This window comes from Drosophila biarmipes, chromosome 3L (assembly GCF_025231255.1).
Source record: "Drosophila biarmipes strain raj3 chromosome 3L, RU_DBia_V1.1, whole genome shotgun sequence".
NCBI classification, from domain to species: domain Eukaryota; kingdom Metazoa; phylum Arthropoda; class Insecta; order Diptera; family Drosophilidae; genus Drosophila; species Drosophila biarmipes.
The window spans coordinates 19177963-19204514 of NC_066613.1; the positions used below are offsets into that span (position 1 = coordinate 19177963).

The 26552-nt window shown below is 46.6% G+C and overlaps 7 protein-coding genes across 16 annotated transcripts; 3 read left to right on the top strand and 4 right to left on the bottom strand.

Annotated features, from left to right (window-relative positions):
- Positions 1-1431: 1431 nt before the first annotated feature.
- LOC108035329 (uncharacterized) lies at positions 1432-2266 on the top strand. The gene has a single exon (XM_017110907.3). The coding sequence runs from the start codon at positions 1682-1684 to the stop codon at positions 2039-2041; it is 360 nt and encodes a 119-aa protein (XP_016966396.1). The 5' UTR covers positions 1432-1681; the 3' UTR covers positions 2042-2266.
- Positions 2048-6854, bottom strand: LOC108035328 (enhanced level of genomic instability 1). 3 transcript variants are annotated; one of them, XM_017110906.3, is made up of 4 exons: positions 6612-6854; positions 5647-6345; positions 3112-5586; positions 2048-2551 (listed from the first exon to the last, which is right to left on the bottom strand). In XM_017110906.3, exons 2-4 carry the CDS (start codon positions 6201-6203, stop codon positions 2284-2286), a joined length of 3300 nt encoding a protein of 1099 aa, XP_016966395.1. In that variant the 5' UTR covers positions 6204-6345; positions 6612-6854; the 3' UTR covers positions 2048-2283. The 3 variants fall into 3 exon arrangements, with proteins under 3 accessions (XP_016966395.1, XP_016966394.1, XP_043950876.1); XM_017110905.3 differs by having other exon boundaries at positions 6413-6854; XM_044094941.2 differs by having other exon boundaries at positions 5647-6854.
- Positions 6855-7102: 248 nt separating this feature from the next.
- On the top strand, positions 7103-7697 carry LOC108034656 (probable trafficking protein particle complex subunit 2). Its single transcript, XM_017109594.3, has 2 exons — positions 7103-7246; positions 7309-7697. Exons 1-2 carry the CDS (start codon positions 7160-7162, stop codon positions 7639-7641), a joined length of 420 nt encoding a protein of 139 aa, XP_016965083.1. The 5' UTR covers positions 7103-7159; the 3' UTR covers positions 7642-7697.
- A 131-nt stretch (positions 7698-7828) lies between these two features.
- Positions 7829-9106, bottom strand: LOC108034545 (translocon-associated protein subunit beta). Its single transcript, XM_017109472.3, has 3 exons — positions 8986-9106; positions 8409-8784; positions 7829-8314 (listed from the first exon to the last, which is right to left on the bottom strand). Exons 2-3 carry the CDS (start codon positions 8781-8783, stop codon positions 8117-8119), a joined length of 573 nt encoding a protein of 190 aa, XP_016964961.1. The 5' UTR covers position 8784; positions 8986-9106; the 3' UTR covers positions 7829-8116.
- Positions 9107-9983: 877 nt separating this feature from the next.
- On the top strand, positions 9984-12672 carry LOC108035236 (phosphoglucomutase). The gene is made up of 4 exons (XM_017110768.3): positions 9984-10150; positions 10221-10467; positions 11128-12346; positions 12410-12672. Exons 1-4 carry the CDS (start codon positions 10073-10075, stop codon positions 12546-12548), a joined length of 1683 nt encoding a protein of 560 aa, XP_016966257.1. The 5' UTR covers positions 9984-10072; the 3' UTR covers positions 12549-12672.
- LOC108035235 (WASH complex subunit homolog 5) lies at positions 12626-16642 on the bottom strand. The gene is made up of 6 exons (XM_017110767.3): positions 16575-16642; positions 16376-16521; positions 16216-16318; positions 13329-16156; positions 12900-13271; positions 12626-12836 (listed from the first exon to the last, which is right to left on the bottom strand). Exons 2-6 carry the CDS (start codon positions 16495-16497, stop codon positions 12683-12685), a joined length of 3579 nt encoding a protein of 1192 aa, XP_016966256.1. The 5' UTR covers positions 16498-16521; positions 16575-16642; the 3' UTR covers positions 12626-12682.
- A 338-nt stretch (positions 16643-16980) lies between these two features.
- Positions 16981-26055, bottom strand: LOC108035183 (transcription initiation factor TFIID subunit 4). Of its 8 annotated transcripts, none has more exons than XM_044094817.2 (11): positions 25911-26055; positions 25128-25377; positions 24337-24933; positions 22943-23104; positions 22069-22713; positions 20560-21123; positions 20272-20499; positions 19264-20157; positions 19035-19208; positions 18843-18968; positions 16981-18757 (listed from the first exon to the last, which is right to left on the bottom strand). In XM_044094817.2, the coding sequence occupies exons 3-11, from the start codon at positions 24715-24717 to the stop codon at positions 18599-18601; spliced, it is 3333 nt and encodes a 1110-aa protein (XP_043950752.1). In that variant the 5' UTR covers positions 24718-24933; positions 25128-25377; positions 25911-26055; the 3' UTR covers positions 16981-18598. The 8 variants fall into 8 exon arrangements, with proteins under 8 accessions (XP_043950752.1, XP_016966145.1, XP_016966146.1 ...); XM_017110656.3 differs by having other exon boundaries at positions 25128-25388; XM_017110657.3 differs by lacking the exon at positions 25128-25377.
- Positions 26056-26552: the final 497 nt, after the last annotated feature.

Genomic DNA, 26552 nt, shown 5'->3' on the forward strand with positions numbered 1-26552 from the left:
TCTATGGATCAAGGAATACTTAAAGTAATGCAACCGGAAATAGCCCGAAATATCACAGACCGACGAGTAAACCGGAGACAATGAATAACTAAATTAAACCCGTAGAACTTAATTAATTAATTAGTTATAAACAAATTAAGTCCAGCTAAGATATCGAGGCGATCACGATCGTCTGGTCGCAAAAATAAGCTACACATATACACATTATACAAATAATTATATACATACATAAATTTAATTTACGTAAACAGGCCTAATTTCAACTACCTCCAAAACTGTTTTTTAAATTAAACAATTAAATTCTAAACGAAGATCAAGTCTACGAATTATGTTTAGCCAGAAACTAAACGGAAACTAAGTAAATCAAATGGAAAAAAAACAAAACGATTAAATTATAGTAAATTTATTGATTAAATTACAATTTTTTAAAATTCAAGCAGATCGATAAATTCAACAAATCAACAATCATTGACAAGTAATTAATTTTACACTTTAAATATATACGATATATGCATATTACGATATGGTATCTGTACATTTAGATGGAGAATACAAATGAAAGCGCACACGAGCTGCGTTTCGAAAATGCAAAACCGTCGACTGATATTTATAACAAAGTAAAGCTAAATAAAGTAAATTTCAAGGAAGGATAAAGAGGTTAATCTGTAAATACACCGAGTGCAGGACAATGCGGAGTGGAGCATTATGTTAATGTGAACAGACAGTCCCCCGAGTTTTCCAACCCATCCGAGATCAAAATCTCCCACTCCCCCAAAGAAATCGAATTTGCTTTTCGATCCCTCCCCCCGCAGGCAAAAGTTGCACACAACACTAGCGAAATTTTTTAAAGCGCATTAAGCAAACGTCTAAGATACATAAATCTATATAAAAATCGATATATATCTAAATACATATATATTAAATGAATACCAATTATTGTTGTTGTCTCATATAAAAAGAAAAAAAACCAAAAACCCTTGAAAACCGAAAGCAAAAATGGGAAAAATGAAAGCAAATTTAAAATATATTTCCGAAATATATAGAATATAACTTTGAAAGCCAAAATATCAAAAATCATTGTTTCTTTCGAGGGCAAAATGGTTTCAGCTTAGATCTGATGAATCATTCAGCGAATGGTTATCAAAAGACTTCATGGGCTCCACTCACAACTCATTCCCCTTACAAACTTATCACCCAACCAGAAGTCAATGAAAAACGCCCAACTCATATTCCAGTGATTCATGAATCGCATATAGATTTCGGCCAAGATAGAACACCACTCCATGCCAACATGCTCAATCAATTTGCATTAATGACTCGCACAAATCCGCGAAAAGTTATTGGACATGGCCCAACTTAGTAAGTCGCCTTGGAAGACGGCGAAATTCTCACGTACTTCTTATCATCCGCAAGTCAGACAGATTGTGGAAATAAAACACGGCAAATAGTAATTGAATGGGAGGCCGAAACAGGGCAAGTACAAGCGATCTGGGCAACTTTTTGCCATATTGATAAATGTTAAACATAAGCAAGGCTCGGCCAGCGGCACGCGTCCAGTGTTCGCCAGTCCGTCCAACGGTTAACAGCTCCTAAAATAAGCAAATCAATAGAGCGCTTTATCGAGCAGCCATAAGACAACATTCCATTTACACCGGAAACCCATCAAGCAATCGATTCCATTATGTCTCAGTTGTACGAACTCTCCGAGGTGGCCGTGCAGAATGGCAAGAACGGCAAACCCTGCTGGCTGATCATCAAGGGCAACGTCTACGATGTGACCAAGTTCCTCAGCGAACATCCGGGCGGCGGCGATGTGCTGCTCGAGTACGGCGGCAAGGATGCCACCAAGGCCTTCAAGCAGGCGGGACACTCCTCCGATGCCGAAAGGGATCTAAAGAACTACAAAATCGGGGAAATCAACTCAGCGGCACCCATTCAAAGCCAGCCCACGTCCAGTGCTGCAGCGAAACCAGCGGCAAACCCTGCCGCAGGAGATCCCGAACCGGCGGAGAAGAGCTCCTCCGGCTTCTGCTGCTGCTAGTCATCGTTTTACATGTCATTTAATTGATTTATTAACATAGGATCAGGTCGTAATTAATTTAGCGTAATTAACTTGTAACTAGTTCTAGATTTATCTCATAATAGCTACGCCACATCATCGTGCCCACAAAAACTATCCTAAAAAGATCAACTCTTCTTACCTCGCTCTGAATAAATTGCAAATAAATCTGGTGGAGCTGCTCCACCATGAATTGAGAAAATTAAACTATGTCGGATGCACTGCTAGTCCTGTGGCTCGGCTTCCGTCGTTGCATCGCTGTTGGGGATGGTTTGGAAAGTGCTGCAGGCGGCGTCGAAGTACTCCATCGCGAAGCTGGTCACGTTCACCGTGTGGTTGCGCAGGTAGTGGTAGAACCTACTCGACTTCCGTTCCTGGCCTGCCCTCTCCTTCTCGCTGCGGCAGATGGAACGCAGGGTGGGCTCGAAGTCCAGCGATTTGGCGGAGGCGGATCGCAAAACTCCGCTGCCCAGGTGCTCGCAGATGGTTACCCTAGAAAGGTTAGAGTAGGGCAGGTTAGGGTATATATTTCAAAAATTATTAGTGTGGGCAAAAAGTGAGATCTCTTTTTAAAAATACTTCATAAAGCTTTTTCTGGTACTTAAAATATCCATTTTTAACAGTCATCTGCTCTTTGATTTATCACAAACACCCAACATTTTGGGATATTTATGATTACTAAGCATTCTGCTGAGTAACTTAATGTATGAGAGTGTTTTTGGGAAAGTTAAATGATCGGTCATGTTTATGACAGTGCTATTAAACTATGGAATGCTCCAATTATCTTGTGACTGGTCGTTATTACTACTGCCAGGCGATAAAAAAGCCACGATTTCCTTTTTCCATCAATTACTTTCATGACAGCAATATAAATATGTAGATAAGTTGGTAATAAAAAGAAGTACTAGGTGTCAGTCAGAGTTTTCCTTCGATCTGGTTATTTCTTAGTAGTCTGAATGCCATTTAAATATATGTATAACTCATTATTAAATTTCCAATTAAAAGGAAATTAAGAGGGATATAGAGTCAACTATATTTTCCGAGCATATTACCTGTGAACCGGCTTGTCGAATAGGTTGTAGGGACACTCCTTGGCCGCCAGTCCGGTTTGGAGAGCCTGCTCCACCAGCAGGTGCGCGATGTCCTCGGACAGGTGCCACTGCAAGCGATCACTGCAATCGGACTCCATCAGAGCAGCCTGCGAAATGTTGTCGTAGAAGGAGGCCAGCGAGGCGAGGGACGAACTGTAGCCGTCGTTCTTCTGCCCAGCGGCGCTGCTTAGCCAGGCCTTCTTGGGCGAGCGCGACTTCCGCTTGGCCGTGTTCCTGCTTACTCCGCCTGGTGGCTGCTCCTTTAGAAGCGGGGAACTAGAGATGAGCTCGGAGAGATTCAAACGCAGCAGGCTAAAGTCCACGGGAAAGGGTATCCTGTGCTGGACATTCTGCGGGCTAGTAAAGAACTCAAAGAAGCGCTGATGGATGCGACTGCCATCGACGGTGGCCAGCCGGCTAAGCGAGGACTTGGTGGGCGATTTAATGCCACTCGTCTTACCGCCACCACTTGGATCTCCACCACTCTGAATGTAAAACTGCAGCTCCATCAGCGTCTTGCGCAGATTCTGCTGATTGTACAGATACAGGGATATCAATTCATCCAGCTCGATGGGACAGTTCTCCATCAGCGATAGGACAGCTAGGAATCGGGAGATGTTCAAGGCATTCGGAGGCTGGAAGTGGACCACATTCTGCTGCATAAGGCGCTGCAGATGCGCGCAATTTGGATCCGTGGCCACTACAATTACGGGCCTCTTTGAACTGGCGGCCAAAGTGTAGATGGCTTCCGTAAATCCTGCATCCATGTTATCAAAAAGGATGTCCGCATCTTCTATAAGTATCAGAGATTTGCGCACTTCGGATGGCGGTTCCACGGCGGCTGCTTTCGCCTTTAAACCACTCTTTTGCAGCTTTTGGAGCAACTGCTGCGAGGATCCTCCGCCCGTTTTGCTGTCCTTCCTTATCTGATGCGACTGCGTGGCCTCCTGGAGCTCCTGTATCAGCTTCTTGCCCGTGCGCTTCATTCCTGCATTAATCTCCAGGACATTAAAGTTCATGTCGTTGGCTAAGGTGAACACGGCATTGGTTTTGCCACTGGACGAAGGTCCCACCAGCACCATTGTGTTGCTGTTCGAGCCCATGGATGCCGAATCGTTGCTCATGTCGAAGGTGTCATCCATACCCTGCGAGTTGCGATTACTGCCTCCATTGCCACTCCAGGCAGACAGGAATTCCTTGAGCTCTTGCACGGGCGTTAGATTCACTAGAACTTGCTCGAACAGCAGTGGTTTGTACTTTTCGGTGAACAGCAGCTCTCCGTTGGGAGCCGAGGGCGGTGGCTTCGCCTCCTCATCAGTCCGGGCCATGTTCTGCTCCATGGAGCGGCGGGTGCGCCGAGTGACCACCAAGGATTCGCCCATTTGCTGCGTATCCTGCGCACTGTCAATGGCGCTAAAATGCCGATACTTTTCCCTCATCTGATTGTAGCACTTGAATGTGGGAAAGCGATCGAAGTCGTTCTTCCAGAGTTTCACAAAGCCGCGCTTGTTTTCCAGTTGGGGCAGAGTGGCATAGTTGAACTTGTTAGCACTTTTACTAGATGTAAAGTCCGCGGCCAGGCAGCTGGTGATGCTACTCGTTTTGGAACGTCGTTTGTTGGAGGGCAAGGTTGTGACAACTTCTATAAACTCCTCTTCTGCCCTTAGAGCAAAGGGCAGCTGCAAGGGTTCGTTTTTGGATGCAAAGCTTTCGCAACCTATGTGCGCCAATCTGGGAAACACCTCATAGCTCTCCTCGTACATCTGCTCGTAGTTCTTTTGGCGGTTTTGCTCTTGCCGAATTTTATCTGGCACTCCGGATTGCAGGAAAGCCTGGCGTGCTTTCAGGACCGACGGATCCGGACTGGGCTTTGGCAATTGACGAACAAAAAGAGGCGCTAGTTTCTTTGGCGTGGCAGCTGGATTACTGCTATCCAGATCGATAACCTCAATGGTCTCCTCTGCCTTTGGCAACTTGGCCTTCTGCTGCTTGGCAGGACTCGTTTCCAGGTCGTAGTCGTAGCGCGCCTTGCCCGCACACGAGCGCCTTGGTCGCGACGAAGGAGTGGATTCAGCTGCTAAGATGGGTCTCTCCGCCTGGCTCTTCCTTCGCTGCGTTCTCCGCTTGGGCGTTTCCATGGGTGGGGTTTCTATCGCAATGGTCACCTTTTCGGTCAGCTCCTTAGGCGATTCCACTTTGGCAAAGTAGCCCAGCAGGCTGTCACGCTTTTTCGTGGGCGACGCGAGCTTCGAGAGGAACTCCTCTGTCTCAGGATCTTGGGATTTGGCTTCCACGACAACCTGAGGCTGCGCATCCACGGAACTGAGCCGTCTGGAACGTGGCCGTCCTCTGGCACGCCTGACTGTTGGTTCTGTGGGCGCTGACGAAGGAGCCGTCACCTCTTTCTGATCAGTCTTGGTCAGCATTTTCCTCAATCTATGGGAGTAATGGGTATCATTATAGGTTCTGAATCCTATATATTAGTTCCCCACTCACCTTTTGGCTCTCTGCTCCATCTGCAGTTCGATGTACTCCCCGCGAGACTCGTCGGCCAGCCTTCTCTTGGCTCCACCCTTGCGTTCGTTCCACTCCTGGAGGAGCAGCTTCCGCTTTGTCGTTGGAGTGGCTGCTTCACTGGCCACCTCGGCGTCCCCAGGGGATTCGGCGCCTCCCTCGTTCACTCCTATGGAGCGATTGCGGGCATTCATCATGAACTCAAAGACATTGGTGGCTGGCTTGGCCTTGGCGGTGGTCACCGGCGAGGCAGCCAGATTCTCCGGCTTGCTCGCCTTGGCGAAGTGCTTCATGATGCTTTGGCTGTCGGCCACCGGAGTGCTGGACTTTAAAGGACTGGAACGCCGCCGGCTATTCTTAAGACCATTCTCCTGCGAGGATTTCTCGCGCAGCGGCTGGGGTTTCTCTTTCTCCGGCCTTACGGCCTCCTCGGAGGATTTCTTCTGGTCCTCCAAGAGGGCCGCTCGGCGCTTCTCCTCCCTTTTCCGCTTGTGCTTCTCCCGGTGCTTCTGCTTCACCGAGTGCAGCACCTCCTCCATGTTCTGGAGGATCAGTTTGGACTTGGCGCTGGGCGGTGCTCTCAGTACGAACGGCGAGGTGGGTTCGTCGAGATCCCGGCCAGCATTTTTGGCGGGAGTTCCCGGTGGACTCGCAGTGGTGGCGCCGGTTGCAATGTGCTCACTTGTAAGACAATTTACATCGGTCATTTTATTGGGAGTCTTTTGGTTTTCTATTTTTGTTGTATTACTTTTTGTTTAATGCATACTGCTGAGTGTGTGCGTGTGTCTGTGTGTGGTGTAGTTTTCTTTTGTGGGATCTAGGTACTTAAGCGCTGGAAATCAGGGGGTTGTACGAAAGCCAAACTCATAAGATCGCAACTGAAGATCGGTGGTGGTTGGGGGCGAAAGCAAGAGACAACAATACAATAATAATGAGATCTGATCTACCTTCGCAGCGAGTCTTCGACTTTTGCATCAGTTTCACTCCCGCACACGCACACACACTGCCGCGATCGCGCTGGCGTCGCGTGGGTCGCGGTCCCCTTGCTCGCGGTAATCGGGCCCCAATGGGTTGCTACTAATCCGGTGTCCAACTCAGGCGATTATAGTCATTTTAACCGAGTCTTTCGGTGCAAAAATTGTAAGCACAATGTGCCGAGGGAAAAAAGGCGCGAAGAGACGGTGTTGGTAAGGGTGAGCAGCGATCTGGTGTTTTCCAGCACTGTTTGACCAGGCGTTAGGTGATTTTTTGCGTCCTTGTTAATCATTGCTTAAATGTCATATTAAACATGTATCAAAACCAAATCGGAATGAAATGTATATGGCCAAATTAATTTTCTATAGAATTTTCTAGAAGCCAGCAGTTTAGGAACTACACGAACACATTGCATAATTTCAAGTGTGAAAAGCTCATAGTTGGTAGTTTTAGTATAGTATTTTATTGGAATTCCTTTTCCTAGTACGGCCACACTGCGCACTGTTTTTGTTTCGTGAAAATGTCCACCTACTACTTTGTTATTGTGGGCCACAATGATAATCCCATCTACGAGAAGGAATTCAGCACGGTGAACAAGGAACTCAGGGTTGGTATTCCTATGTCACACCTAGCCACATAGCCTTGGCTTAACCCACTTCCAACCCCCAGAAAGAGGACCACAGGCACCTGAGCCAGTTCATTGCCCATGCCGCCCTGGACTTGGTGGACGAGCACAAATGGAAGACTGCCAACATGCAGCTGAAATCCATTGACAGGTTCAATCAGTGGTTCGTGTCGGCCTTCATCACAGCCAGCCAGATCCGGTTCATCATCGTGCATGACAACAAAAACGACGAGGGCATCAAGAACTTCTTCAACGAGATGTACGACACGTATATCAAGCACTCCATGAACGCCTTCTATCGGATCAACACTCCCATCAAATCCCCCATGTTTGAGAAGAAGTCGGAGATCTTTGGCCGGAAGTATCTGTTATCCTAAGCTTGTTAAAATCTCTAGCCACTAAGTATCGTTGTAATATAAATATGATCCCATAACCCTCGACTTTTTATGGATTTCTGAATCATCTATATCTTTTAAATTTAATTTTGCAGAGAACTTTATACAATTATAAGATTTCTTCCAGATAAGATTTTCCCATAACCAACCCTCAAAGCAATTACGCGACTTTTAGTTTACATTTCTTTTAATTTATTTATAAAAGCAGCCTAGGCTCAACTCTTGATGGACTTTTTTAACTATCTCTTTACTCGATGCGTCCTTGAAACAAATCTAAAACGATTTAACGCCCGTCTCCAGACGACAGTCCCAGACTGGAGTAAACTAGATGGTGTGGGGTTGAATAGATGAACAACGCATGGAATCAATTGGAAACTAAAGCAACAAAATTATACGGAATTGTAATGGGTGTTCGAAAAGAAATCTCTTGAGGTGAGGCAACCGTCCACGGCGCAGCTTAGTGCTTCTTGTTCTTGCCGGAGCGCTCGTACTTGCTCTTGGACTGGTGCCACAGACCCAAGGGGATGGCCAGGGAGGGCAGGGTCATCACGGCGAAGGCCACCCAGTCGAAGAAGTGGGAGGAGAAGCGCTTGTTGTACTCGTTCAGGTTGACAATGCCTCCCTCACCGGGCTCAGAGCTGATAGCCAGTTGGAGCTAAAATAATGTAAAGTGGTTGTTCATTATTTATCTCGTGGGAAACATTGGAAACCGATGGAAGATTAGATAGAGTTCAGGAGCTACAACTCACCGTCTCCGACTCCTCGACAGCCTTGTAGGACACCTCGGCGGCGGTGAAGTTGAAGTAGCCGAAGGCCTTGGGCCTCACCACCAGGACATGGGTGAAGTTGGTCTGGGGAGCGATACGGTCGACGATGGCAGTGGGCTGTCCACCCACCACGTCGAAGGCCTCCGGGTGGAAGCCGGAGTCGACCAATTTCACCTTGGTGGCGGCTCCGCTGCCCACGTTGAAGATGGTGTAGCGCACCAACAGGTCGCTCTTCTCCACCAGGTACTTGTTCAGGATCTGCTTGGAGACCAGGAGGCGGGCACGGGTCTCGTCCTCCGACAGGCAGGTGCTAAATACCGCGCACAGGGCGCACAGGGCCAGCAGGTGCTTGAACATGCTGCAATTGCACGGCGATAATGATGTTAGAATTTCACGTTTCACTTTTTTGTTGACGTGGAAGGGTCGCCGAAAAGTGCGAAGAAGCCCCGAAGGGCAGACACTTTGCCGACGCATTTCCCCTCCATTTCGAAAACAAAGGCGCGGACGCAACGCACATCACATAGGCATATGCTTTTTATGTCATTACTCAAGTACTTACTTGGACTTGGTTATTTCTTTTTCGAGTATTTCGGTGCAACTAACAGCAGTCGTAGGAGGCGGCCGCTTTCTCGTCGGTTCGTGACGTGGAATGGAGCTGTCAGACTTCGGGATTGCTGTCAGGGTGGCCAGGGATGCATTGGATATATCGATAGATCGACTGGGTATCAGCGGTATTTTTACCGGTTTTTTTTTTGGTATTTTATTTGTTTTTTTTTGAGTGCAAGGATTTCCCTTTTAACAATGTCTTTAAAAACTATATTTTTTAAAATTGAATGCATTGGCGTAGAAAAAAGCACTTGAATCAAAACCATATTTAAATACATGTGGGGGTTGTATAATGTGGAGCACCTTGTGCAATGCGTGTAGATCAGTGTATTTTTTAACTTCCCTTTTATAAATATAGCTTATATATTTTAATCAGTTACAAAAACCAAAACATTCAGCTTCTTGAAATTGATAGGCTCACTCAATAAAATTGAATCCTAGGTTCGGTGTATTGGCAACCCTACCACAGCCCACAACACTTCTGTTAACCCACTGTTAACGCGCGCAGCTGTTATTCAAAAAGCGAATAACAAATGTAAACAAAACTAATTTTTCGAATTTTATGACTTTGGTTATTGTTTAATATAACCCCTGCCTAATATTCCCAGGTTTTACCTAGCTTTGTTTTGAAATTTGACACACATTTCGCTTAAAACAGCTGTTTGCCGGTACCCGGGAATGCCCTTGACATGACATTGCACCCTACAGCAAGCTTTTGGGCACATCAGTACGCCAAATCATGACGCTTAAATTGCGTTAAATCATGGTGAAGTAGGGAAATTGGAAGAGCCTAAAGGGAGATAAGCAGTTTTATGGATTCCTAAGGGATCTTTAAGACACACCTCCGATTTCAGATTATGTCTGACTGGTAGCACGCATCGAAGATAGGGGTTATCTCGATCGCCATGACCGAACCGCTTGGGCTTATCAGTGGGAGGCGAATTTCGCTGTGCTGTGTTTGACACTCGATTTTCATCGCACGCAAACGCGGTTCGTTCGTCCAGTTGGAATTCAGCCAGCAGCCGGAAAACTCCAGTGAAATGTCGCTAACGGTGGAAGTAGTTGCCACAAAGCCCTACGAGGGTCAGAAGCCAGGAACCAGTGGATTGCGCAAAAAGGTGGGGTCTCTGGATCATACAAAAGCTCTGTAACCATCTCAAAACTTGTGAAATCCAATCCGAAACCCAGGTTAAAGTGTTCACCCAACCCAACTACACGGAGAACTTTGTCCAGGCCATTTTGGAGGCCAATGGCGCTGCTCTGGTGGGATCCACCCTGGTCGTTGGTGGCGATGGACGGTACTACTGCAAGGAGGCTGCCGAGCTGATTGTTCGGCTATCCGCCGCCAACGGGGTCTCCAAGCTGCTGGTGGGTCAGAACGGCATCCTGTCCACGCCCGCCGTTTCCAGCCTGATCCGTCACAACAAGGCCTTGGGTGAGTTACCCCACAGGCGGGCTTCACTGTGCCCGTAAAGATCTTAATTGATAAGATTCATCTCTTTACAATCAACAACTGGGGTGCTGTTAAGTGACAGAGGTCCCTAGGGTCGAATAGGAACTGTAGATTGAATCGGTTAACAGAGACCTTGTTGAACCGGTTAAAATTATCCCTTTGATTTAGAACTTGAAATTTGTTTTTTAAAGAATTTTATCATGCTATATTTTGTGTCAATTCATTATTGGCTTAACTGATTACTGACATTACACTGCGTACATATATCATTTCACCATACTAAGTGATTTTTCACTAAACAAAACTTATTGAAACTTTCAGTTATTTTATTGATACTTTTCCAAATATATATAACTATTTAATTGAATATTTCTTAAAAAATGAAATTAAAATTAGTAATACTTTTTAACGTTAATTTTGAAAGATTTACTTTAAACTTTTTTTGATAATTTTTTTTTTCTTTTAAAAATGTATAAGTTTTAATACGATAACATAAAAATATATATTTTTTGAAATATGATTAAAAAAAACCTAAATTTTGATAGTACTGGGCCATTGTTAGTGATTCATTTTTTAGTTCTAGTAATTTACCTTAATATATTTAAGAACCAGAGTGACATCTTCTTTCTCCACACACCATAGGAGGCATTGTGCTGACCGCTTCCCACAATCCCGGTGGTCCCGAGAACGACTTCGGCATCAAGTTCAACTGTGAGAACGGAGGACCCGCCCCCGACGCCTTCACCAACCACATCTACAAGATCACCACCGAGATCAAGGAGTACAAGCTGGTGCGCAATCTGCAGATCGACATCTCCAAGGTGGGCGTGACCGCCTTCGACATCGCCGGCAAGCCGTTCACCGTGGAGGTAATCGATTCGGTGGCCAACTATGTGCGCCACATGGAGGAGATCTTCGACTTTGCCAAGCTAAAGGACTTCGTGAGCGGCAAGTCTACTGGAAAGCCCCTGAAGATGCGCATCGATGCGATGAACGGAGTAACTGGCTCCTATGTGCGGGAGATCTTCCTGAACCGCCTGGGCGCCACCGAATCCTCGGTGGTCCACACCACTCCACTGCCGGACTTCGGTGGCCTGCATCCTGACCCGAATCTGACCTATGCCAAGGATCTGGTGGACACCGTGGCCCAGGGAGATTACGACATCGGAGCCGCTTTCGATGGAGATGGTGACCGCAACATGATCATCGGCAGCAAGGCGTTCTTCGTGACCCCCAGCGATTCGCTGGCCGTGATTGCCCACTACCTGGAGGCCATTCCGTACTTCCAGAAGAATGGTGTCCAGGGATTCGCGCGCAGTATGCCAACTGCTTCCGCTGTGGATTTGGTGGGCAGGAAGCTGGGCAAGGAGGTGTTCGAGGTTCCCACCGGATGGAAGTACTTCGGTAACCTGATGGACGCCGGAAGGCTGTGCCTGTGCGGAGAGGAGAGCTTCGGCACTGGCTCCAATCACATCCGCGAGAAGGATGGCATCTGGGCGGTACTAGCCTGGATCTCCGTCATGCAGCACACGGGTAAGGGCATCGAGGACATCCTGAAGCAGCACTGGTCGGTGTACGGACGCAACTACTTCACCCGCTACGATTACGAGGAGTGCGCCTCGGATCCTTGCAACGAGATGGTGTCCACCATGGAGAAGACGATCACTGCCCCGGAGTTCGTCGGCAAGAGCTACTCCAGCGGCGGAAAGACCTACAAGGTCAAGGAGGCGGACAACTTCAGCTACACGGATCCCGTGGACAAGTCGGTGGCCACGAAACAGGGTCTGCGCATCGTCTTCGAGGATGGTAGTCGCATTGTGGTGCGTCTCAGTGGAACTGGCAGCTCGGGAGCCACCGTGCGGTGAGTTTGGACTTAACTTATCCAAATAATTCCTTTAAATAACTTGTGATCTTTTCCTTCCAGCTTGTACATTGATTCGTATGAAAAGGAGAACGTTTTGGGTCAGGCCAGCGTTATGCTGAAGCCCCTGATCGACATCGCCCTGGAGATCTCTCAGCTGCCCAAGTTCACCGGGCGCAATGCTCCCACCGTCATCACGTAAAGAGTTCCCACCGGGAAAGGATCACTGAGATTACCAACCCATCCAACTACAATCTCCACTTGTACCTCAGCGAGGCATTTCCTTGTTATGTTTTTCGGATTTATTAAAGTTTGTGTAGCCCAAACTATTTGTCCTTACTTTAGGGGTGTGGATAGGTACTCGTACTCGCTGAGTATCATATTGGGAATGCGCTGCTCCAGTACTCTCAGTGGCAATCGAGCGATGCGTATAAAGGCTAGCAGGAAGTGGAGCGCGGTGACCACCTCGAAACCCAAGGTTTCCTTGTCCCTAAAAAGAAACACATGGTATTAATCAATCTTAATCCTTAAGTATCATTTAAATTCCACTTACACCAACTGAGCCTCGGATATGGTCACCACATACTGGCTCATGTAGGATATAAACAACATCTCGACGTTCCTGTGGAACTGCTGCAGAATGGTCACTAGACCCACAATGAAAGGCACATTATCAATGTTATCTTTGGCTGATTTTGGCAAAAGGCAATCGGTGTTCGTGGAATGCTGCAGTCGACCCAAATGGGCCACAGTGAAGAGAAACAGGAACAGCGCCATGTTATGTGTGTTTTTGGTGGTGAGGAATACCTGTTCCAAGGGCTCAAAGTTGCCCGTATAGAGCAGGGTTTCCTGCAGTTCAGTCAACATGGCCACTCCCTGCTCATCACACAGGTCCTTGCTGAGGGACAGTTCCAGCAGAAGAGCTCTGTGTGTGAAAGGATTATAGATTATAGTTTCCTTAACATCATCTTATTTCACTTACTTGTTCAGGGTATCTGCCGTGTTCTCCAGCAGCTTTGCATCACATTTGCTGCTGAAGCTCAGTTCTCCGGCGATTTCCCGTCGCAGCAGCTGCTTCTGGCCAATGGACAACACCCACTCGAGAAGCGTAGGCCACACTTTAAGCCACCTTTGCGTGTACGATTGGTAATACTTCAATGGCTGCTTGGCCACCTCGGGTGACGGGAAGTCCCGCGCCTCCAGTTCTTTAGTGAGGCTGGCTAAAGTGTCCACCCACATGCGATCCGAGGTCAGGTTTCGCTGTAATCTTTCCACATTCCTCTTCAACTCATCTGCTAACATATGCGCATAGAGGCGCTCCAATCCTACCATTCCCGCCGGAGCCACAGCTTCTCGAAGGATGCCAAAGAATCCGGAACCAGCAAGCACCTCCTGGTGTGGAGCCTTTTTCTCATACCACGTGCTCTTGAGGTCTAGAAAAATCGTTTGCTTGGGATCCGTGCAACGTAGGATTTCGTGGGCCAAACGACCAATAAAGTTGTTGGAAGGATCACCCACAAGCGGTGGAAAATTGGGAATGGGAATGATCTGACTTTGGTGCTCCGATTGAAACTCCTGAACTTTGTTGCGCAAAAAGGCGTTGCACTCCTTCTCCACATTGTAGTTGATGATGCGCTGCGATTCCTCCAGCAGAATGCGAAGTCCTTGCACTCTTAAGTAATCCTCTATATATTCGAAGGATCTGCGATATCCCTCAATCGTTTTGGCCAGAGCTTGCAGTTTCTGCTGAAGGAGCTGCACAGGAGTTTTGCCTTTTTCGGGCGTAAAGATCAGGCCCAGATTGTAGGCATTGGCCAGGTGATTCACCAGCTCCTTGCGTATGCCGTCCTCCAGTAGTTGCTTGGGATCAAGTTCGATTACTCCCACCAGAGTCGTTTTCATCATTAGGATTCCTTTGGTGAATACAGCAATGGAGTTTGTTAGCTGAGCCACCTTGGCTCGCTCTTCGAACTGGGCATAGTCCTTCAGACGCTCCTTTTCCACCCTAGTGGGAAACTCCTTGATCACGTTCGTCAACAGATAGATGATCCTGGCCAGAATGCTGAACATGGTCTCTGGAACAATTTGCAGAACGCGTCGCAGGAAGTTGGCCAGCTCTGTGCTGTAGTAGTTGGACACGGAGGCCAGATCCTCGCTCTTGGCCTGATTGATTCGCATCAGAGGCACCTCCAGGGTGCTGGCCAGCTTCAGGAACACTGCTCGGATACCAATCACCGCCTGCGGTTGTCGCTTGATGTGATCCTGCATGAGAGGCGTAAAGTCGCGCTGCAGAAGATGCCAGGCGTAGCTAAAGTCTGTGATCATCTGGATGTGGATCTCAATGTCTTCCTTCAGGTTGATTAACTGCGCCATCCGATTCAGCATATCCCGGGTCTCCTGCAGCTGCTGCTTGACCAGCATGTTGGAATGGAGATTGTGATACTCCTGCACCTCGTCCAGTGCCTGCATCACTTGAATAATCAGCCTTCCCGACTTTTGTGGCCTGCTCAACTCCAGTTTCTGGAGACGTCCAGCCACTTCTCCAAACCACTGCTGCAACTGAGGATTCTGCTCGATCTTGGTCAGTGGTCGAGAGCCGGCAAAGGCCTCACTTAACTCCTGCAACCTCTGCATGGTCTCATCCCTGCTTTTCGTCCAGCGCTCCTCCTTGCTCTGCTGAATCTCCGCCAAGAACTCCCTGACACTCAGCTCCATTTGGCTGCAGTTGAGCAACAGGTGGTACAGCATATTGCGATCAAACTGCAGTTCCTGGAGCACCATTCGTTGCACTTGCCCCGGCAGAGTGGCTGTATGGGCGAAGACGAAGACCTCCTTTGAGGTGTGAAGGCAAAACCAGCGGAGCAGGACATTGGTTTGCCTCATCATCAGTATGATCTTGTTGGCATGCTCCAAAACAAAGTCATCGTTGAGGACTCCCTCACGAACAATTTCCTGTGTCTTTTGCATAATCTTTCCCAGCTGCTCCTTTTGCTGCTGGCAGAGAGCTTTGATTCCCGCCGGACTTATCACATTTTCTATGGCAGATCGGGCTGCCTTGAAGTCCAGCCAGGCATCCACCAGACTCACAGTGATGCCCATGTACAAGGATATAGTCCAGTTGTCGCAGAAGAACTTGTCCACAATCTCACGCATCTGGGAGCCTTGCGAGTGGAGAACTTTTGGGCAGAAGTACAAGCACACATACAGCATGGCAGCCTGGGTGGACAGGGCGGTGGAGCGATGGGCAGGATGTGGGTACAGGGTCAGTTGGTTGTATATATCATCGCACCGGAGGCGGGCCACCACAAGATCCACAAAGTTCTCGTCGAAGGGAAAGCGTGCAAAGTAGGCCTCCGGATATCGGGGAACCACCAAGCTCAAAGCTGCAGCAGCTGCCTGTTTCCCACCCAAACTCAGAACTTTGCTCGCCTCCGCGGGATGGACATAGCCGGTGGAGCGGAGGAGCAGGCAAACGTCGTGGATATTGCTCTCATCCCCGCTGGGCGTGGCATCTCCGCCACTATAACGATAGTAGGCGATCAGCAGGCGTTCTCTTATATCTCCCGGCAAATGGAAATCGAGGAGGAGGAGAATCACTCCGAACAGATAGAGCGACTCGCAGAGCAGCTGGCGTCCTTCCTCCTCCTGGAGAACTGTCTCCAGCGTCTGCTGAATGTAGTAGCCACTGTTTAGCTCCTCGATATACTGCTTGAGATCGGAGGCGTAGTGATGGATGCTCTGGAAGGCCAGGTAGAACCGGGTGATCAGCGGAAGCTGGGCCCGCGCCTCGTCATCCAGTTCGGTCAGTGCCTGGAGGAGATCAATTTGTTTTCGATAATGTTTGATGGAGTATAACCATTTCCCCTTACCGGACTCTGTTCGATCTTCTTCTCGTGCTCCTCGGCCACTTTGAAGTAGCTGAAATCCAGAATAATCTCGCCATACTTCGTCTTATCTGCCTTGTTGTCCAGTCTGCGGGGGTTGGGACACCTATTAGTCATTGTTTTTAGGTGTATTACTTAAGGTTACCTATAAATACTGGGCACGTAGTCCTTGAGACGCAGGATCTCCGCTATTATGGAGTTGCCCACAGAAACTATATTCAGCAGATTCTGGCCACAGGCATTGTTTTCGTCCAGAAACTCAGCCATTTTCTTGGTTTCTGGGATGGCAATCTATAGATGGTTAAATTTTTATTATAATATATCACCTAAGCGGGTATATTTACCTTAAATCATTCCATTTATGAATATTATCACTTGTTTTTTGTTGGTAATCACTAGTATGAACGTGCTATACTTGCAAAAAAAATACTTACATTATTCGGGTCATACTAAGCTCAGTCTATAGGGTTGTCGAGCATTTCTATATTAAAGGCGCCAAAGTTTAAATTTAGAAAATATGTGATAAGAATCAATGGAATGCCAACCTTTAAGATCAGATTTCTTGTTCTTGAACATAGCGTCAATAAATATGCAATACCACAAAATTAAATTTGAAAAAAATATAACTAGATATGCTTAAAGCATATAATAAAAAAATAAAAATATAATTTCAAGATTTTTAACAAAAATAAATTTTTAAACAAAATCAAAAAAAAATCGCTTTTGAAAAAATGGCCAATTTGTTAGGTGTTTCTAGTTGAATCCAAACGTGAATTTGGTTCTGTTTATTTTGTGTTAGATTTTCATTCTATGGGGCTACACAAAATTTCAGTAATATTAATTAACATAATAAATGAATATAAAAATAGCAATAAAATTAATTAATTCAACTACATAAATTGTAATTATTTAACTAGCTAATTAACTGAGATACCGTTACAAAATCCATCCGACATAAAATAATATATTGTATAAGAAAACACTGCGCACTCGAATTAATTCTGCATTTTCCCCACTAACAATTTTCCGTGCTCAGTTGAAGTTTTCTGAATTTTTTCTTTTATTTTTTTTCGCTTAATGTTAAAACATAATAATAATAATAATATATATATATTCAGTTATATGCCTACCAAACTATGCGCTGTGTTTACGGTTGCGTTTGCCTGCTTTTTGTTTTTCAATATTAATTTAATGTACACACAAAGAATTTTTTTAGAATTGTTCCTTTTTGCTTAGTTTTATTGAATTACATCAATTGTTAATTTATTTGTTATAATTTTCTTTTGTTTTGGGATTGTATTTTACAAGATTTAACCGGCTAATTGTATAAAATTTGTCTATTTTGTGTGTGTAGGCCGGGTTGGATCGGGGTCGTTTTGGGATTTGGGGGAACCGTGGTTTTCAATGGATGAACGAGCGCCACTAAAACATATTTTATATCGGTGTACTAAGATCTCTGCGTTCCCACCGCTCCTAGCCATCGAGAATTCGTTAATTACGTTTGCGTTTACCTAGTTATCTATTAGAAAAACCGTATCCTAGCATGTATTTACAATTTGTTTGTGGTCTTGCCTAACGATTGGTTTCCGTTTATACATAATGGGTAATTAAAAATTACATCGCTTTGTTTAAACAACTAGAACTAATTCAATGTTTTAATGTTTAAATGGATATCTTTTCTCTTCTCATTTTGATGTGTTTTGTTAAATTTTTGCTTTAGCTTTTGCTGAACTTGTTTCGATCTTTTGGTTTTAAAAACCATCTATCTGTAATTCGGTTTCGATTTCTCGTGTTATCGCGCGCGCGCTCTTACTTTTCGCTTAATATCTATAAATTATGCTTTGTTTTCGTTTAACAAACTAAGCTAAATAATTAAATATTAATATTTATGTTTATATCGTTTAGATAAGGCCGTCAATGCAGTTGATGCAAACACTATGATACAAATTACAATTCAAACGCCCGCTGACTGCGCGTTCTCTGTACTTTAATATTCCACTCTATTATTTAATCTTTTCGTTTACGTTACTCTGATTTTGTTTTTGTGTTTTTTTTTGGATTGGTTTGGTTTAAGTTTTACAGACAATTTATTGGGAGAAATAAACGAGCTTTAAATTAGGCTTAAATCAAATACGATTAGAATTTAGGGTTTAAGTGTGTAAACGTAAATATAGAAATTAAATAGGGCCGCCTAACTAAAAAAGAAACAACAAGGGGGGAGACGCGACGCAGTTAAATTTGAGGCTAAATTATATTGCAAATGGATGAAATCGTAAAGCTGGAGACACAACGACGACGACGACGACAGTCCACGGAGTAGGAGAATCTGCGAGGAGAACACGGTGCGAATGATGGGCAACAGCAGCGATCACTTGAGGTATGTCTTGAACAGCATGGAGCTGCGACAGAACTCGCGCTCCTGCTCCATGTAGAAGAGCATGTCGCGCAGGTTCACACGCTTGATGCGCGGCCGTAACGTCGTCGGGGCAGATCCCGAACTGCTGAGCACTCCGCCGCCACTGGAACCCTTAAATTGGGTTAAAAACACAACTTAATCAATAACAGTTCTGGGATTTTGTACATGCTAGCTTAGGGAATAGATCTATACATACCACTCCCGCACTGGCCGCTTCGCCGTCCAGCTTCAGCTTTTTCCGAGGTCCAATCGCCTGTAAAGCCGTCAGATTGGCATCTCGCTGACGCAGCTCCTCCATCTCGGCGCGCTGCATCTCCTTGGCCTAGACAATGAGAGAAAGACGTAAGCAATTGGCCCTGGGGAACGGCGGTTGCGATTGCGATCCTACCCTCGCCTTCATCTTGGCCTGCTCGGGATCCTCGACGCGCGATCGCGACTTGGCTGCCCGCAGCAGCATCTCCCGCTCCAGCTCCTCGTGTCGCTTCTGCTCGGCCTTGTCCAGCTCCTCCAAGAACTTGATCTGTCCGCGCACATCCTTGGCGGGCTCATAGCGTGAATCCAACTAGGTGATTCAGTCAATTAATATAAAACTCTTTTAAAGAAATCTTCGAACCCACCTTGATGACATCAATGCGGTGCTCCGCTATCACAGCCAACTTCTCCACAATGTTCTTCAGTCGCTCCTGGCAGGCGTGCGATATCAGAACGGCCACATCCTGCGACGGCTCATCCAGGCCCGCCTCCGACGTAATGGCCCGTATCCGGGCCTGCAGGGCGGGCAGATTGAGGAACACTTCATCTTTGCACGATCGAATCTGCGTGCCAATGTTTTCCGTGCAACCGAGAATCCGCTGCGACTCCTCCGCCAGATTAACGCCACCCATGGCGGCAACATCGTTGATATCATCGTCGCCGTACATAGAGGACATGGAGCTTTGCTGGAAAAATGAGTTAGCCGCTGATCCGGCGCCTCCGCTCGACGCATTCAACTTGGCGTCCATCTCCATGGCGTCACGTTTCTTTTTACCCAGTGTCTTGTTGATCGCTGGCAGCGGCCTTGCCATCGTCTTGGCTCCTATCGGTGTAAGAGACGCATTGATCCGTTCCATGTGCGGCGGATGCAGCGACGGCGCCTTGATCTCCACCAGCTTCGCTTCGAAGTGATTGTTGTTGTGGTTCAGCGAGTTTTGCATCTGCTCACGGGCTCGCAGAGCTTCGGGTGGCAGGTGGACCGTGGGCAGCGACGGTATCGGCAGCGAGGTGGTCGAGGCGGAGTTCAGCGTGGACAAAACGGACAGCGTGGGCGTCGGCGGTGGTCCGCCAGAGATGGCGGCCAGCGAGGGCGGGTGCAGGCTGGGCGTGATCGCTTTGATCTGCGTCTGGCCCACCTTGACGGCAGTGAGTTTGTTCGCGGTGGGCGCACTGTTTGGCGGCCGAGTGGTGGCCCGGATTTGCACCGATCCCGTGCGCTGCAGTTGCGCATGCTGCGGGCCACGAATTTGCACTATGTTCTGTGAAGAAATGTTTATTTTTATCAATGATGGATTGTTGTTAAGGGATTAAAGGGTTTTAAAAGGGTTTTAGGCGAACAGAAGGCATGTTTAATAACAATTTTGTAAACTTACCGCCTGTCCAGGCACCTGTAACGAAGGTATCTGGGTGCGAATCCCTCCTGTGTTGACGAGTCGCGGTGCCGTGGGTAGCCTTATGTTGGGCGGTTGCTTCGATATCGTCGTGTGGCCAATGGTGGGTCGCGGCGTGCCCAAGGCATTCGGCGTTATCATGCGCACCTGCGTCTGTCCAATGGTCGTTGTCTGGCTGGGACCGATCGGACGGATTTGGGCTTGTATTTTCTATCGAAAATGAAGGGTTAACGAAAACGCTATGCATATCAAAAGGATTCCTTGACTCACGGGCAGCTGTTGAGAGAGTCCGGCCAGACCGAGCACATGCTGAGGCGGTGGTTTGATGCCTTCGATGACCAGCTCCTTGGTGTACAGCGCCTGCCGGAGCAGGGGCAAACTCTTCTTGAGGAATCCAATCAGACATGGCTGCGGGCTGGCGTTGAGCAAGCGCTCCAGGCGGTCGCAAAACTCCTCCGGCTCCACGTTCGCATTGACCAGCTCCTGGATGAGGGTGCGCACATTCTTCTCCACCGGCTTCGGTTCCCGTGTCGACAATTCGATTAAATTGGCTAGAAACTTGCGACACTTTTCTTTGGTATTGCCCTGCTGCGTCGTCGTCGCCGCCGCCGTCGTACTGCTCACCGCCGACGCCACTGCACCCGCGGAGCTCACATTGTTCACCTGCTGCTGGGACTGCTGGGCCGGTATCGTTTGGATCTGCGTGATCTGCGGCAAGTGCGGCGCCTGCGCATTCAGTTGGGTCAAGTGCGGCGGCTGCGATGAGTTCGCATAGCCACTGCTGGCTACCGAATTGACGATAATGTTGCTGGTGGCGGTCGTGCTGGTCATCGACTATAGAGGAGAACAAGAAATTAGTTAGTAAATGGTTTGCATCAAATGTTAGGATATATAGTAGTGCAAAAATAAGACCAAAAAGCGTTAGAATAATTATTAAAAATATTATATAGCAGAATAAAGATGATGATGATGGTTCTTTTTTTTTCAGGATGGGACAGTTGGTTTGAGGGACCTGGTCTCCAAATATGTGTGCAGGGGACATGGCTATGGCTGGGGCAGGGATAATGAGATGAACCGGAGATGTGACATTTAAAAGCCCTCAAGAGTAAGGTTAATGTAATTCACAAGAGCTTGACAAATCGTCCAAATACATAATGCATTTTAAGAAGTTATTGAATTATATGACTTTAGTTATAGAATCGAGATTAATTGAACATGTCTTGGGTATACTTGTTTTATTAAAAGGTATATCCTGGCTTTATTTGTTGAAAACAACTCTTATTCGAAGGTTAGGTTCAAAACTTGGTGAAACTTTAGGTGATTTTGGTTAAGACTCTATTAGTTAAGGAGGGGTTTGACAGGATTTAAACAACAGCCCAGCACACATCGTTGGGCAACCCGTTAGCCAGTCCTGCTTTATGATGTTTGGCCTGGAACAGCAGCTCCTGGACAGCGCATATTTAACTAAATCGAATCGAAATAAGGAATATCGAAAATACACAGACAGTTTTACACAACGCAGCATGCAGTACATTTACGTATTTATATATCATGTATATATGCAATCATATACGAGAGTATTCTGGATAAATCAAAATGAAGTGGTGTTCGCGCATTACGAACCAAAACGGAACTGAAGCGTAGGCATAGTTATATTAAGTATATTGTATAAATAAGATCAAATTCAAAGGCATAACAGACAAAGGAGAACAGAGGAGAGAAGAGCAAAAAACAAAAATGTTCGATCAGGAGTATATATCCTGGCTGGCTTCTCTTTACGTTTTGCTTGATCTTTATGGTGGCCGCCACATTGGCGGCAGCTGCTGCAGCGGCAGCCGCAGCGGATGCCTGTTGCTGTTGCTGCTTATGTTGCTGCTGTTGCTGCTGGGCCTTGAGGTGTTGCTGCTGTTGGAGCTTCTGTTGCTGCTGTTGCTGGTTAGTAGCGGGTTTGTTGTTGTTCTGGTTGTTGTTGTTGTTGTTGGTAGTGGTGGTGGTGGTGGTGGTGGTGGCATTGATAATACTATTATTATTATTATTGTTATTGTTATTATTGCTGGATGGGACTGTGGATGATGTACGGACAATCGTTTTGCGCAGTGCAATGCTAGTGCTGGCGGTAGTGCTGTTGGTTGCTTGTTGCTGCTGTTGCTGTTGCGATTGTTGCTGCTGTTGCTGCTGATGTTGCTGTTGTTGTTGTTGTTGGTATCTACTTACAGCTGCAGCCGGCACAGTTTGCAGACGGATCTGTGTGGTTGTGGGATGGTTTGTGGTGCTTGTCGTGTTGCTGTTATTGCTGGTGTTGGTTATGGTCTGTGTCACCGTCGGCGGACCCGTCGTCGTGCCCACGCGCAACAGCTGGAATCCGTTGTCCGTCTTGACCAGCAATGCCGGGGTCTGACCCGTATTAAGTGTGCTTAAAGTTATCTAAAAGTAAAGAGAGAGAAGACAGAGAGACTCGGTTTTCATCTGCTGGACCATGGTGTGTATGCTGAGTGTGTGGTGTTATGTGATGCGAGTGCTTGAATGATGGGCTGTGCACATGCGCCTTTTTGTGATGCAGTGTGGCGGTTGGGTTAGGGAGCTCTGTGAGTTAGTAGAGAAGAACCCACCACAACAACCGTAGTATAAAAGCTTGCTTGGCCTTGATACTCACCGATGGACTCTGCGGTCTCACGCCCGCCATGTGCGAGTTGATCACCACACGGCTGAGCGGGTTGGTGGGCACATTCTTCTGCTGCTGCTGCGATGGCGCCTGGTGGCGCATGCCCACCACCACGCCCGCCGGCAGCATCGAGTTCAGCAGCGGTTGACCGGCCTGGGAAAACACAGCATTATCATTAGTGAATCAGTCAATCATTCGATCGCTAGCTTATCTCATCACATAAGATTATTTTGGGGCTGAGGAAGCTTTGAGAGGGGTTGCGGGATTCTAAGTTGGCCTACAACATGCAGCAGGTGGCGTTTAACGCTCGTCGGAGGACCCCAAGGAAAGTGAACTTGTTTAACCGATTCCTGTTGTGCTGGCCGAATTTTTAAGGCGTGTGATCTACTAAAGGTTCTATATGAAGCGAGCATTGAAAGCAATAATTCTACAAATATAATGGTAAGGATCTTGTTGTACAAAATAAGCTGTAAAGTGGACTAGTGCTTGCGTTTGTTGGAATAATTGTGGTTTTGGTTAGGGATTTGATATTTGGCAATGTTCTTGGAGTTGGGGGTAGTCACAGTGTGCCTTGGGGTGGGGAATTATAGAGATATTGTAGTTCTTGTATGATAACTTAAGATTTAATTTGTATTTTTTAAAGTGGAACTTTAATTAAAAAAAAATATAGAAAAATATATTTGAGCTATTCGAAATCCTTTTTTCCTAAAAAGAAGGGTTTAAAACATATTTTAAATTAAATATTACAACTTGTAAGGAAGTTTAAAATTGTATAAATTATATGACTGATTTCCTGGGTTTTTCCCGGTATGATTGATAGGTAGGATTGATACACAAATTTATTGTAAAGCGTAAGGAAAATGTTCAGAAAAGTTCTCCAATTTTATATATTGCTTCAGATAATTTTATGATTTACGAATAAATATTATGCCTGAATTTTTGAAAAACTAGGTGAGTGATGTGTCAAGCCTGGGTTTTACCCCATTAGTGTCAGCATTCGGGATTTTGAGATAGCAGAGAAAGCTAAATATGTACGGTTGACTTTAAACATTGTGTCAGACAGTACCATGATTTTCAACAATAAATGATATTTTAAGGAATAACTAATATGTTTGGAATATATCAAAAAGTGGTCGAGAGATGAGTAAAGCCTGAGGATTTGAGTGAGGATTTGGGTTTTTTCAGAGAGCTCAGATAGCCATAGAGGAAAGCGCAATAAAAGTATAAAGTACAACCAAAGTGTGTGCGGCCACTACTATCCGATTCGAGCAAGGAGTTGAGGTGTTTTCGGATGTTTCGGATAGGGATATTCAGAATTGGACGAGTGATACGCCCGACTTGCGATCGCCTAGCGCCCGAAGTGGGTTTAGCTTTAATGTGGATACCTGATTGATGGTCTTGGTCATGGTTACGATTCCTGCTGGTGCACTTGAGACTAGACCCGCCGGCAGGGTGACAGCATGGTGGTTGGATTTAATAACTAGGGTTTGTGTTTGGGTGGCACCTACGGATTGCGTCTGCTGTTGCTGCTGTTGTTGCTGCTGCTGTTGCGCCTGCTGCTGCTGCTGCTGGACATGATGGACCTGCTGCAATCCCTGATGCTGACCACCGATCCCCGCCTGGATGGTCTTGATGGTGGTGGTGTTCGGCAGCTGGGCCGTGGATATGACGGCGCCGGGATTGCCGGCTATGTTGATGGTGCCATTGGGCAGCGGCTGGCTGGTGAAAGTGATGCGATTGCCGGCAGCTGTCTGGCTGGTGTTCATCGTGCTGTGTGTGTGCTGGTGGTGTTGTTGTTGTTGTTGTTTTGTTTATGTTGTTGGTTTTGTTGGCGAGTGTGACTCCCTTCCTTTGACCTTTCTTGTGTGTTGTGGGCGAGCGATCCTGTTCCGATCAACTACTAGCGCACATCCTGTCGTCGTCGCGGTTGTGGAGGAGGTGGTGCGGCCGTTGTTCTTGTTGCATGCTGTGCGCTCCCAGAACTGCAAGGCAAGGGGAGGCGCATTTAGTATTTATACGAGAGGCGGCGGCGCGGAGGAGCAGGTAGGTGGGCGGCGGAGCAGCTGTCTGCCTACCTGCCCACCGGCTACCTGGCTATAAACCAGATGCTGGGCAGAAGGGGACACTCGGTAGGGGAACACCTGGACTGGCGGCGCACAGGTAATCGCGCATTCACCTTGGCCAAGAGAAGCGGGTGCTCCGCTGACTTAGTGCTGCGCTGGCTCAGTCGCCTTCGCCTTCGCCGCCGTCGTCGTCGCCTTTCTCCTGGCGCATCCGACGTCGTCGTCGCGTGTGTGTTATCTTGCTAATTCGCTGCTGCCTTTTGTTTGATGCCCCGGGGGACTTTTCCTACGCCTTTCCCGATCGGCGGTTTTTCCTGCGCACACACACACACGCGCGCGCTCGCACGGACTGTTTGTTGAGCACTGGAAGAATGCTTTATTTTGATTATTTTGATGTACAAAAAATTTGGCAGCGACGGTGCCAGAACGCCGCCATTTTCACGAATGCGCGTGTAAAGCGAAAATCGAGGGAGGCGCGCGTTGCCAGATGGCGGGCGAGAAACACGTAACCGGCAATCTGGCAAGGCTGCACGTTTATGCGGGCGGCGAGTTTGCAATTGCCGCAAATCCGTCACATTTAATAGTTAATCGGGGACACTTAAATGTTAATTTTTAGCGAGCAGAAATATATATTTGTTTATTTTTTGTCATATATGACCAGCCAAAACATTAAAAAAAAAAACAAAATGGCAATAAAACCCTATCTCCGGTGGCAATATGGAGCATCGTGCCAGCCGTAGTATTAGTAATTTCTACTTTTGCGGCCAGCGGGTGGTGGCATAAACCCACGTCCGTGTACGCTCGCCCATGTGTGTGTGTGCGTGTCTCAGTATCAGTTTTGTACAGCCTGCAGATGTCGGGGGCAATTTGTGGGGGCCTGCGGCCGTTGCACTCACTTCAATTCATTTTGCGTTCAAACTCGGTGCACTGGGGCGCATTTTAAACGATTTCCCGTTGCGTTTCTCTGGCGATTTAGCCGAAAACCGAGTAAATATTGTTTACGGACCGCCGAGGTACGGACGAGTGTGTGTGCAGTGTGGCCGTGGCGCGGGCGAAACGGGAATGTCCTAAAGTAAAACGCGTTTTGCGGTCAAAAATATATACCAAAAATGGAAATACCATATGGGCTCGGATTTCAAATTGTTGCCGTTTCATCGTGGGTGTACTTAAAACTGTTGCTGAAGTGTTGAGAATTTACCAAAAAAAAATCTGCTTAGAGAACTGACCTTTTATTGGTTCTGCAGATTTTTGATATAATTGTAATATTTTTCAGAATTAAAATCTGTTTAATTTAATTAAATTAAGCTTAATATTAAAAACTAAAAACATATACCTTGATTACATTTAAATGTAATACAAACGTACCGCGGTACTCAAGTGACAGATTTCCAACGACTTTTTATTAAACCAGGTGGCAACTTCGGCTTTAACGCCTCATGGCATGTGTTAAAAAAATATATCTCGAAATAAGAAATTCAAGCCTTTAAAAGTGCATAAAAATTGCATGACTACGACTGTGTTTATTAAATAGCTTTAAT